At 40.5% G+C, this 13,541-nt stretch overlaps 2 protein-coding genes across 10 annotated transcripts in view; both read right to left on the bottom strand.

Moving 5' to 3' along the window:
• LOC137194475 (receptor-type tyrosine-protein phosphatase mu-like) overlaps positions 1 to 6,023 on the bottom strand; it is a 168,629-nt gene extending 162,606 nt beyond the window's left edge. For 6 of the 9 annotated variants that reach the window (XR_010930971.1, XR_010930972.1, XR_010930970.1 and 3 more), the window contains exon 1: positions 5,574 to 6,022. Coding sequence is in view for 6 of the 9 variants with exons in the window: in XM_067606391.1 (XP_067462492.1) it covers positions 5,574 to 5,646 (73 nt within the window). In the remaining 3 variants the exon portion in view is untranslated. Of the gene's footprint in view, positions 1 to 5,573 lie in introns of all 9 variants that reach the window. The other 3 variants (XM_067606394.1, XM_067606400.1, XM_067606392.1) reach the window with 2 other exon arrangements.
• Positions 6,024 to 9,601: 3,578 nt separating this feature from the next.
• Positions 9,602 to 12,883, bottom strand: LOC137194472 (leucine-rich repeat-containing protein 30-like). The gene has a single exon (XM_067606387.1). It carries the CDS (start codon positions 12,229 to 12,231, stop codon positions 11,332 to 11,334), a length of 900 nt encoding a protein of 299 aa, XP_067462488.1. The 5' UTR covers positions 12,232 to 12,883; the 3' UTR covers positions 9,602 to 11,331.
• Between the last annotated feature and the right edge of the window lie 658 nt (positions 12,884 to 13,541).

The following is a 13,541-nucleotide window of genomic DNA, read 5'->3' as shown; positions in this document are numbered from 1 at the left end:
AACTGTTGACAGGACACCTCGAACTGCAAACAAGGTCAGTTATGACTTTTTCTATTATGAATTTTGATCCATGGAGGTTTTATATTCGTAAAACATTCCTTAAGTGGAGAAAAGTGATTTTAAAATCTGTGACATCATCACAATGTAAAGTCTATGGGTTGAACGGGAACTCACAGGCGGGGCCAGTGGAGGAAACACCACTGCACATATTCAATGGGCCACACAACGTGAAAGCAATCCCGGAAGCTAGAAACTTCTTTTGGTGTATGCACCAGCCGAGCAATTCTTATTGGACTGAATGGGCGTTATTTTTGGTCCAGTATCCAGCTCTTATAATACATCCATGGAGCGGGCTCTCTTCCACGGAGACTGCCATGTTGCACCACCATGTTTTCTACAGTAGCCCAGAACAGACAAACCAAACACTGGCTCCTACGAGCTTGGAAGGGGAGGGTGAGGGGAAGTGTATTCATTTGGTTGCAATCTACAACCTCACTGCTAGATGCCACCAAATCTTATACACTGGTCCTTTAAAAGGGCCCCAGTCCCACACACTGTTTGACTTAGGAGGATGTGAACACCCTCATATTAAAGCTGGGAGTCAGGACTTTATCCCCATAATCATTGTTTGATTTTAGATCCAGTGTGCTGGAGGATAGAGCCAACACATCATATCACTGTGCAAATACAGGCTGCACTATGTGCCACCTTCCTAAGCCTATAATACCACTTCAATTAGATTTTAGATTTTTGTTTTCACTGTGGTTAAGTATTATTTACAGTATAGAGTATAGTAAGTGGCAAAAAAACACTGTAACAAGGTATAGAAAGATGAGAACAAAACAACCTGTAACACCATATTTGAATAAATCAAACTAATCCTTGAAAAAAAAAAATAAATAAAAAAAACTTTTGTGCATTATATCTTGATTATGATACTTGCTGCCTAAATTAATGAAAAAGTCCACGCTTGGTTACTCATGCACTGCTATGTATCATCAATCTGCGATTTTCAAGGCGTCTCAGGAGTTATTTTGTGATGAAGTGTTGTTTACTTTTTTGGTGTGTCGACTTTGCCTCAACCTCCCTTATCTTCTACTTCAGTTCGTGATTTCCTACATTTCCTACAATCCCTTGTGGCAGCTTCCAGAGAACAGATGCTGATTTTTCCCCCATTGGAGCAAAGCTGAATAATGTGTCAAGCTGTGTGCCCTTTACACAAAATGCAACATGTTTTGTTATTCTGTTATAATAAGTCTAATGAGAATGGGAAAATATCAATATCTTCTTCTTATATTATGATTTTTTCCTGATATCACTCGCAGACATGACACCAGATCCTGACATTTGCTGCTGATGCTTCATATAGCTTCTCTTTTTTTTTTTTTCATTTTAATTTTGTAACGTGGATGACCCGGATATATGATAATATGATATCAGGTTGTCAATGTTTGGCCAGTAATCTGTGCAAAGAAGGAATGTGTAACTCCAAAAACAAAATGGATATTTGCAAGAAACACTGTGGATGGCTGTTTTGTAGGAGTATTACCAGCAGTGATCTCATTTTTTCCACACAGACATATGTTAGACATCCCTCCTAGTGAAAAATGGATAATATTCCTGTCAGTCTAGTCACTTCAGATGAATACTCTAAGTCTATATATCAGCACTTAATATGTGCAAGTTCTTAAAGCTGCAGCCATGTAGGCTGGGCTAGAGCTGGGCAATATGGACAAAATCAAATATCACAATATTTTTGACCATATACCTCGATATCAATATTGCGACAGTATTATAGGGATGACTATTGGTGCTTTCACAAAATATTTACACAATGAGATTTTTGTTTTGTAATGTGGATATAAAGTGGGCAAATACTAGAAGAGCTAGAACAGTCTGGTAAGTTCAGAAAATGACATCACTTTACTGTAATGCAGCCTTTAAAACCAGGAAAAGGCAACACTCCTGCCATATCACGATGTTACAATATCCAAAATCTAAGACAATATCTAGTCTCATGTCACAATATCAATATTGTATTGATCTATTGCCCAGCCTTATCTACCAGCCATGAACAGTCTTAAGACAGCTCTGCTAACAAACTCAGCAGACCCTTCTCTTGGAAGGCACACATGTACCGCAGTGTTTGAACAGCTTCAGTAATCCATGTGTTTCCCCCACCTTCATTATCATCATAATAAAAGTGTCTGAAAAGCAAAGTTACAGAAGAATGTAGACACCTCACTTTCTGCTTTGTACTATCATCAATCACTGTGGAGCTTTTTTTTCTTCTCCTACAACATGGTTGAAGCCATCGTAAAATAAAAAAATAAAAAAAATCACATGCATATTTAATTTCATTCTCCACTGGCTTACACAAAGGAAACTGCCACCCTTCAGGACACCTTTCGGAAAAGTCTCTATTAAATCTGAGTCAGCTGGGAGAGGAAAAAAAAAAAAAAACATTTCATGAGTGAAAAACTATCTAAATTATTGCCAGACTTCAAATGAAGTGCTGTTTATCTTCCCGAGCAGCCAATGTGTTGTTTTACTCCTTAGTCACAGCTTGGATGGCAATCAGGATCGGTCAACCAGGACGCTATCAGCAGCAGTCACTCCGCAATGACAAACTACAGCTCTACACTCCAAGCATGGGCATTATTCTCAACACACGGCTCGCCCCTATCAGAAAACAAGGCAGGTTTTATGGCTGCTAGAAAAGGTGGTAAACATAACAAAGCGCACAGCTCCCTGGAATTTAATGTGTTCGGTCAAAAGACAGAGTATAGATATCAAAGGCCAGGCCTTGTAGAAAAAAAAAAAGCTGTCCTCATAATGTAGAAAACAGAGGCACTGGCCATACACAACAAGTGATTTATAGTGTTTTTTTTTTTGCTTTCTCTCTTAACCTAGAGCATCTAGGGGCCATTGTGAATGCAACAGGGACGGAAAAAAAACAAAAAACAAAAGTGCAGCTCATCTCCACCATGCCACTGGGAGAAGATATGCAGGTGCATAAACAAGTTCACACAGGAAAAGATGAAACTGATACTGTGTGATTCTGATTGTGGTATCGGTTTGGTTTTTTTTTAATGCGTAAATTAAAAGACTTCCAAAAGACTGACTCCCTGTGATCAAATTGTGGCTACGCAGTCACAGTGCACAGAAGTAGACCGGTACTCTGGTTACCTCAGTGATCTAATTATCACACGAGCTGATATCACATACTCTCCATAACAAATGTCTGGAGCTGCTCATATTTAGCCTCTACCTCTCCATCCGTGTGTGGCTAATCCGTCACCTAGCCAGAGAGAGTAAAACACATCCAATTGATTTCTTCCTGGTTTACATATTTACACACACACTCATGCAATTAGGAGCACATTTATCGATGGTTTCGGCACCGCTGGGAGCCCTGCAGTGCAGCCCACTCCAATAAATCTCCCAGTCCTACGGTTGCCAGCGGGCAAGATTGATAAACCTCACACAAAAATGGACTGGGAATACTTTGAGCTTCAGGGTAAGAGAGTTCTCAGTCACTAGAATTGACCCATGGGGTTTATATTGGGAGATAAAAAACTATTTATTTATAATAAAAATGTTTTAATACATCTTCTGTAGGTCTCTGACTATGCTCTTAGCAAGCTGTCCTCTGTAAAAACATCCCTGAAGTGAGAAGGAGCAGTTTGGAGAAAGTAGGGATGCATAAATAAAATAAAAATGTAATTTATTTAGCAGCAGAGTTGTTTAGTTAAATCAAGGTTGTGATCAAACTGAAATTTCATCACAGCACAGACTCAAATAGTTTCCAAAGTGCATCTGAATTCTGATCTATGTGTCTGACTCCGCAGACCTCCACTCTGTGCAGTTTAACTTCATCATCTGGGTATCATATTATATGTGTACCATGCTGCCCCCAACAGGCTCTCTGAAAAATGCATCAGTAGTCGTCTACTGAGCCCCACAGCATCCAACTATAACTGAAACCACACATAACACCACAACTTCGCCTCACACACCGCTCCCTCAGCGTCTATGCAGGATATCAAATCAACAACACTCAAAGATAAAACCAGCCTATTCCACATATTTATGAGCTTTTTCAAAGCAACTCCAGTTGTATTGACAGCATGGACCACCCTTAGACTGGACATCCATTATCTATACATTGATTGGCATGAATATAGGCTAATGTGCCTTTTTCCACAAAGATAATGCCAGCAGAAATGACCCCTTTAGGGGCTAAATTAGACTGAATGTTAAGTCCCCCTGGGCAGTCTACGACCATTACACTGGAAGTGAAAGTCTGCACTATTATTTCAGTAATTCTAATAAGTCAATTCACTATATGGTGCTAATCCCAGAACTTTTTCTCTCACACAGCTTTGAATAGACCTTCTGCAAATGAAAGCTGTCTATGTATGAATATCATTAATTTGAAGAGAAGTGCTGGATGGGAAAGTTTGCATCAGTTAACCAGTACAACAGCAAACCCATCAAAATTGAAGTAAAACTCCAAAAGATTAAAGATTAAAATGACAAAGCAAACACTTTTCAGAAACATCTTGAGACAGAGCGCGTGCAGGTGAAACCGTTATTTGCCAAAACAATGACAGGTTGTAAAACAGATTGACTTTTTAATAGCTGGTTTCATTCAAATGTCTTTTTGAACGCGGATACCGACTACACATCAACAGTTCTACAGAAATATGTTTTATCAACTATTCGTTCTTTTGCTGCAGTGAAATTGAAGTTAAGAGGAAAATAGAAATTACAGAATACCCGTTATACACAAGCTGTTGTAGAGGTGTAGGCTTGTAGACATGTGGAGTTTGTTTTTGCGCTTGGGCTGAAAAACACTAAAACCTGAAATGAGAAGCACTCCGCGCACCCAATATAATTCACATTGGGAGTTTTAGGTAAGGAACAACACTTTAAGGTGACTGTAGCCGATGTCCACATGGTCACTGGGACATAAGAAATAAAGTTCACACCGAGCTCGCGGTGAAATAGCCTAATGACCGGTAGGTCTTATGGAGTCGCCGCGCAAACAGCAGCGCACGGTGACTCTTTGGTGCGTGAATCCCTTGAGGTTAATCACATTAGACAGCAACTTATCAAGATAAAGTTAGACACAAACACTGAACACTAAACTTGTGGTCATGTGAATCGTGCCATTGACAGCAGGGGAGTTGCTCCGGTGCCCGTAGCGCACCTGCTCGTTACGCGCAGCAGCTCCAAAAGGTGAGATAAACTGTGACATTCATTTGACTGCTGATCAAGTGTGAGCAAAATTCATTTTTCCTGAATGCATGCTGTATGTTTTTAAGCTTATTTTGTCTTTAAAAAGCCATCCTCTTATAACTTACATACTTTACCACCGTTACATACGCTCGAATTTACACCATAAATATAATTTAAAGGCTTACAAGCGAAAACTGCTGCTTAAGTATCAGAAAAAATAGCGGTCAAACTGAGTTTAAGTGCCTTTGACCCTGCACTTCGTCCACCGGCTGTGGCATAAAACAATACATGTTCTGTACGTGCAAACATCTCCAGGTAATCCTCCTTACCTTTAAAAACTTCCCCTCGGACGGACAACAGCAGGGTTATTGCAGCAAACAAGCAATTGATAACTTTATCCATGTCGACAGCGCCGTCGTAGCGTTAACCCCCAGCTGCGGGGTTAACTGGCAACTCTTCTTTCTTTATTGCAACTTGAATCCTACCTATACTTTTAGGTGTGTTGTATCTAAAGTCTTCGACCTGCCCTCTGTCCCTTTGGCGTGCTGTCGAGGGTGAGAGGACACGATCGCCGACACGGCTGCTCCTTGCCGGCTTGCTCCACACTTGGAGGAGGAATGTGAGTGAGTCCTGATTGCTGAATTACGCATGGATTGAGTGGTCCGGCAGCTCCAGGAGAGCAGCGGCTGTGTGCGCACTGTCTGGCCGGTAGAGGGCACGTGTGAGCCCCGCCTGTGTGAATGAGGAGACAGCTCGGAGGTGTCCCCTCCTCCTGACTCCGACCGTGACTCTATTGGCGTTTATTTGGTCCAGCTGTGCAGACTGAAGGCAGTTGAGGTAAAGTAGTACAGTTAACTTGGATTATACAAGAACCTGTGAGCTGTCAACACAGTCAGTCGTCATTAATTTAAGGTTGTAAATAAGCATCAATCAATAGTCACTGATCTTGTGATAAATCCTATGACCACCAGCGTGTGATCTCTAATATTAACGCAATTTGCTCTTTAATGTTGTGTTTTTTTAAGCTTCGGTTTTATTTATTCATTATCCTCATCATATTTCATGCTTAGATGTGCTTAAGCAAATATAAATTTCCTTTAGTTTGCCAAAAAGTCGTTCACAAACATAAAAATATACAGTAGCTGTTTTATGATGATGTTACTTATGTTTGAGGTCAGTTAGACCCCCGAGAAGTCCAACTCCCTGTTAGACCTCTTATGAATAAACTGTTATAAAACCCAAATAACAGAAAATCGAATGGATAATTTGGGGTTTGGGGGGGAAATTCTGCTTAAAGTACTGTATGATATATTAAAATCAATAGTATTTAACCATGTTAAATGAGACCCCAAGCAGTAATGCATACATTTCTGTAGCAGACTTCTAAAACATGTCATCACTCCAAAATTATGTTTATAATCGATGTGAATAAAATTAGGAAAGGTCATGATAAAGGTGATAAAACAGTATGTTTTTTGAAAAGGCTCACAGCTGCCATCATATTTAAGACTGCACAGGATCTCAGTCTTTTGATGAAGATCATGTGTTATGATCAAAAGCTCCCAAACAGCTACTAAATTAACCTTCTGGTGAGATCGCTTTCTCTACTGCTTTTTCCAAGGTATGAACTTTGAACTTCAGCTTTTTTTTTAGCCAACATGAACGAGAAGTCTTCCTCTTGAAATTTGACAATACCTTATAACAACTGGGCAAACTCATCATCTGCTGATGAAGATCATGTGATATGCTCAAAAGCTCCAGAGGGGTTGGCTAAATGGATATTTTTCTCAACATAAATCAGAACTTTTTAGCCCTCATCCTCATACACCTCATAAGAAGATGATGCCTCCTAATATATTATATATCCTACTGAGTTGTGTTTAATATCATCCTTTGGGAAAACCTTAACACAAGTCGGCTTGGTGCACCAGTCCCCACAATGTAATGAAATAATGTAGCTTATTGACCCCTGTTAAAGTTTTGGTTATGCCAAGGTGGTGATTTTGTTAATAACTACACTTAATTAAGTAAATAAGCCTTTTTCATGCTCAACTTGACACCTTAATTTATGAACTTAATATAACTTACTAACTTAAAATCTGCCAGCTGGCTTCTTAATCATAGTTCACCTTGTGTGTCCTTTCTGATCATTGATCCTATAAGGAAAACCCGGGCTGACATTCAAGAGAGCCTCATCGGTTGACCTGGCAAAACAGATCTGCATCATCACACTTTTTTTTTTTTTTCCAGCTTTGATGAATCAATAATGATGTCCTGCTCTTATATATGCAAATATTTGTTCAAAATTAGTCCTATCTTAGACGGTAAGTGCAAACAACGGCAGGATATCCTCACAGCAATATCAAACAGAGGGATGGAGAAGCAACTAATGACAAAGTCAGCCAATGTCATTCCCTTATTGTTTTTGCATGCATAAACACACATTTCACTTGTAACAGCAGTTTTCATAGCTAATTAAAATGCAGGCAGATTGACATGAGTCCACATTTAGTCTCAAAATGACCTTGTGTTGCCAAGGATATATGGCTCCATTTGTTGTTTTTTCCACAGAAGCACACCAAACAATGGCTGAGGCATTTCATAGAAACACCACACGCCTCTTTGTGGTCTTTAGGTATTGTCTCGGCTGCAGCAGTTATGTTGCCAGGAATGTGTGAATACAAGTCTGAGCAAAGCTGTCATGGGAATTGGTGAGAGTGTAAACTCCTCCGATTGGATGGACTGACAGATGGATAACATCATTGTTTGCGCTCACAAATGCTCAGAGACAGAGAGTGTGTTTGCGAGAGTGTGATTGAGGGGTGTGTTTCAGTGGCTCTGCATAAACACAGTGCTCAGTCATGTTCGACAAATATATCATAATGATATTCTACTCTTACTGAGCAGTGATGGTAAAAACAAGCCCATGTATCAATTACATCATTAAAAATGATGTATATGAGGCTGCCACTTTTTTTTTTTTTTTTTTTTTTTTACCCAGTAACCTTTCAAAAGCTCACTTTCATCACATTCTCAAAGCAAGACACAGAAAAGCTGACATTACACCAATTGGATGGGAGGAAGTGCCTCCAAAATTGATGCCAGACCAGGATCAAAAGATTTCATATTTAGGCCTCAAAGGTTATGACAGTGACTCACTGTTGCAGATTTCTGAACAACACTCTGAGCTATTGAATAGGTAATTTGATCATGGAGAGCTGCCACCAGCCATGGAAGAACCTGTTGGCCTGCAGCAAATCTATTCTCCTTCATATTTCTCCCTGCAGGGACATTTCAAATCAGTTACAAATATGAATGATGGCACATAGTAATTGTCATAAGTGGCAGTATAATGCTGTTTGTCAATAAATGCCAATCACCTCACCCTATGTGAGGAGACTCAGTGTGAGTGAATAAATCACCAAACTTAAGCTGCACTCCAAAGAAAGACTTATTAAGCCTCCCCTCATGTGGCTGCCAGACAACAGTGATTTTGTCATTTAATTCCATTGTGATTATCCCGTGCCTTGATTGTCAAACGCTCAATACGAGATTGATTAGCTGTCCTTCATTATGGGAAGTCACTGGCTGCTAGTGATGCTAAACTGTTTTCTAAGCTTCGACTTATGAAGGCAAAATACCTTTTGAATGAAGAACACGGGTGCCAATCTGTGCTCACCCAGTTGTTATATCTCGCGCAGTGTGTCATTATAAAGAAAAGTTATCTGAGCGCACAGCAATTAAATAGGGTACGCAAATCCCACAAAGCCTGCTAACTGCAGTCATGTGTGATCCCCAGTGTACAGCTGACCTCGGAGTGAGTGAATGCCTTTCACTGCAATGAGCTTGATTTTCAGGCAGCATATGATCAGTTCAGTTAAATGCTACATTGGTTAATGTGTGTTTTTCTGAACTGTACACAAGAGACTATTTCATCACTCTAGTTATTGAGTTACAACCAAGTTTTAACATAAATAACAGATGGAAAACGTCTGTTTCTATGTATATAATGTCCATTTTTTGTTGAACAAGTGACACAAGTAGACAAAGTCATTGTATTGTCTCTGGTGTAGTAACATCACCACACAATACATACCTGAATTCAGGTCATCTGACTCAAACTGATGCAATATCTTTATAGGTGCTTTATTTGACAACATGTCCCATGATCTATCTAGGACAAAGACTTATTCAGGAGGGGTTCATTTATCATGAATGCATGGGTTGTGTGTTTGTGTGAGAGAGAGACACACACACACATACACAGAGATGGTGAGTGAAGTAGCTCAGTATACACTGAGTGATGTAATAACAAGTTCATACCAACAGAGGTCACTTTTCTCTCTTTTCTGTAGCTCCACTTATTGTCACTGTGACTGGTAAATAATGTGTATGACCTTCTTAAAGGTGGTGACATACATGTATACCTCATTAATATCTGAGCAGCCAAGTTGACACAAATTCAGTTTTATTTACAGGAGGAACCTGGCGGCATATCAACAGAAATTAGCTGTACGCATACATTTACACTATCAAGCACACATTCACCCATCACATAACAAAGCCTTAGTAGTTGTCGGGGTAGTTAGAGAAGTATGTGTGTGTCCACATAGCCACTGTCCAGTGATGTGACTAATCACAAACAGAACAACAGGGATCACTAATCATTCAGAATAAATCCTCTTATGTATAGAAATGACTACAGAGAAGTGCTGATGAGCGGGTTTATATACTAACATAATGCGTTGGCCTTACAGTTGTTGAATCTTGATCATTAACTGAGAACCAGATTCAGGAAAAAAAACAGATTCAAATGGTCACAAGACCACAGTGGTCACTTGACAATAGGGCTGTGTGATATGATTGAAAGCAATATCACATATTAACTAAATAACATTTCTGATAGCTTTATGCAGTATATTACAATATGGATTCAAAAACTCACATAAAACAATAATGTTAATATCAATAAAGTATTACTTTTTTGCATTAAGAAAAATCACCAATTAAATCACACTTTTTTTTAGTTTTTAAGTAGAATTTGCAGCAATTCGAGAATATAATTTTATACAGTTATAACATCTCACTCATCTCATTCCAATATGATAAAAAACGATAATATTGAGTTATTACATTTTTATTCTTAGACTGGTTTTATATGTGCTAGAGGATATCAGAGCAAAACTGGCCACTGTGTAAACATATTTTCTATGCTACATGATGCTGGATCATACAGCACACTTTTGTTATGGCATTTTATAAACTTGTCTTTAGCAAAGATATTCACATTGCATTACATTACATTTGCTACAACTGCAAAACATTAGACAGATAACAGTAGTTATAAGGCTCATACAACTATTTTATTAAAGTAATACAGTGGTTTGAATTTAATAATGTGTCCCATACTTTTCCACACATGACAAGACATTTTTTATATCATCTAAGTTTTTTTCTGTCACTGCTTTCAATGTCTGCTTTCCAACAACCTCAGAGGAGCTGCCATCCAGCAGCACCACTCCCATCTGATGGAGTGGAACAACATTTAATCAGAGACTAAGTCCCTGTTGTGTTTTGTTTTGTTTATTTTGCAGAACTTAAGCCCCCCCCTCTACTGTTCTTTCCACTGACTTTACACACCCGATCCTCATGACCTGTGTACAACAAAGAGAGCGGTGATCTGCAGCCTGAACTTACCTCGTGCCCCTCTCACTACCAAAGGCCAAACAAGTTCAACTGGCCAGTAATCAGCCTCCAAATGTGGACCTGTGAATTTTTGCATTAGCTGAGCAACTTGTCGTGACCCTTTAACAAATGTTTACACGTGACACAGCAGTTTCTAGTTGTTTATTTGTAACCAAATGTTTCAAAAATCAAAAAGCAGAAAAAATCTATTTGTCTGCCAGAAGATTTCCCATAATATTAGTGAGTAATGGTCATTTGTCTTGAGTGATAGTATCTATAGTGAGGCAGTGTGTTGTAAGAGAGGAGCATGACTACCATGTGCCAGGGGTCAGATTTTGTGCCAACATCACATTACGACACACTTTTAGACACACGCAGACACACACACACAATGGTAGTCCCTCACGTGGGTTTGAGGTAGTTGTAGAGGGCACTGAGCCCCCCTTGCAGCACCTCCTGAATAGGCTTGAGGAGGGGGTTATTGATAATATGAAGTCCTTTATCCAGGGGATGGCAGGCTAACCTCCCGAGCCTGCTCAGCAGATACAGTTCCATCGGCACATTTTGCAGGTCATTGAAGTCAACATTGAGGAGTTCTAAAGACTCCAGAAAGCATAGAGTCTTAGGCAGTGTGTGGATACTGTTTCCCTCCACGATGAGGATCTTCAAGTTAACTAAGTCCTGGATCTGGTCCGCAATGGTCTCCAGACGGTTGCAGGCAAGGTGGAGGAACACCAGGCCCTTCATGCTGTAAACACAGGTGGGGATGTGAGAGATGCGGTTGTGACTAAGGTTGAGTTTGGTCAGATTGTGCATGGCTGCCAAGCTACCAGGGAGGCCTGTGATCTGGTTGTTGGCCAGACTGAGCACCTCCAAGCAGGTGCAGGAGCCCAGCTCCTCAGGGACCTCGCTCAGGCGGTTGCGACAGGCGAAGAGCACACGTAGCTTCTTCAGGAGGCCGATCTCAGGCGGGAGGCTAGACAGGTTGTTGCCCCACAGGTTCAGGATCACCAGATTGTCCAGAGCACTCAGGGTAGGGGGCAGGGAGCACAGGCAATTCATGGACAAGTTTAGCTTCTGCACCTCTCGGAGCTCCCACAGCTCTGCGGGGGTCTCACCCAGCCCCCGCATGGCGAGGCTCAGCGTGCTGTAGCCAAAGTGCACCGTGGCGTGTCTGCGGATCCTCTCAGCAGCCGATGACAGGCTGGGCTGGTCGTCTCTAACAGCACTCCTCCTCCTTTGACTCACACTCACCTCATTCAGCTCCTTGTTAGAGAAACTGTGAGATTGCTTCCCACCCATTGTCCTCACAGTACTGTTGTTTCTATTGCCTATAACACGATGTCAGCATGTGATTATCTGAATCACCAACACTTAGAGCATTGAGGGGATTGCTAAAGATAATGGCTGCTGATTGATCTCCAGGGTTCTTGAATGAGCCATACAGAACATGTTCCAGTGGCTCTGTGATGTCTGGTTGTTGTAGAACTCCTGATGTTTGGCAGCAGTAGCACTGAATCCTGGCTGGTCTTTCTCACCAAGCTGAGTTGCAGGGTGCTGTAACAGAGCAATATGGGGGGCTCGTGATCCGCGTCTCCCAGACCAACTGCCTGTCTTACTGGATTTCATTCCCCAGCTGGTCCTGTCACTTTTCAAGTCCACAGATAGCACCCTGCTCCCCACCCACTATAAGGGGGGCAGGAGTGGGGCTAGGATGCTGTTTGAGCTCAATCAGTTTAGGTCACTGCCATGATCTCATAGCTTAACACACAGAAATGCACTGCTGCACACACATGCTGTACCACTTGACACATAACCATGTTTATTTTGTTGATATGTTCACCTGCTATCTTTTTGTATTATATTTTGCATTTAAAATCATTTAGATATTTAACATAATACCTCTCGCTGACCATAATCTCCTCACGCTTTTTTTTTTTTTTTTTCTCACACTAGCCCCTGTGCCTTTGTGCGTGTGCTTTTGTCTCAACTTAAATATGGCACCAAAGCTGGCAGCCGTGAAAACACTGAATCATCTCTCAAAAAAGTAACAGATCTTAGAGGCATTAGTGAAACCTTATGCACAGGCATGTGCTGGTTTAATCTCAAGTGCAAAAGGACATGGAACATTCCAGTATGTTCCTAGAAAACTCTACAGTTGTTCAAAATCTTACTCATCTGGCCTCAAGGGGTGAAACTCTCTTTATGTAAGAGAATATACTGAAGTGCATTTACATTTAACATTTTGTCTTTCCCCCCAGCAACTTACACACTGAGGTAAAAAAGTTCTTATGCTTTTTCCCTAAAGAGTTCTCTAAGTGTCTTTCTAGAGTTCTTCACTGAAGGCTTTTGTTCCGCTTACTTTCAACAATATTTTTTCACTTTTAAGTGTGGTTCTTGTGATAATGACTTAGAGGAAAAAACAACCTTGATCTAAAATTTATTTTTGAGCATGTCTGTAATCCATCAATCCACTCTACATATTTGCTTTTCCTGTTTTGGATTGCTAAGCCTTGGTTATAAACACATTTGCACCTACAGGCAATTTAGAGATTCAGTTTCACTTAACCTGCTTGTATGAAACTGGAGCACCCAGGGGAAAGCCACGCAGA

Source organism: Thunnus thynnus, chromosome 12 (assembly GCF_963924715.1).
Source record: "Thunnus thynnus chromosome 12, fThuThy2.1, whole genome shotgun sequence".
Classification (NCBI taxonomy): domain Eukaryota; kingdom Metazoa; phylum Chordata; class Actinopteri; order Scombriformes; family Scombridae; genus Thunnus; species Thunnus thynnus.
This window is presented reverse-complemented; position numbering and strand designations above follow the sequence as displayed.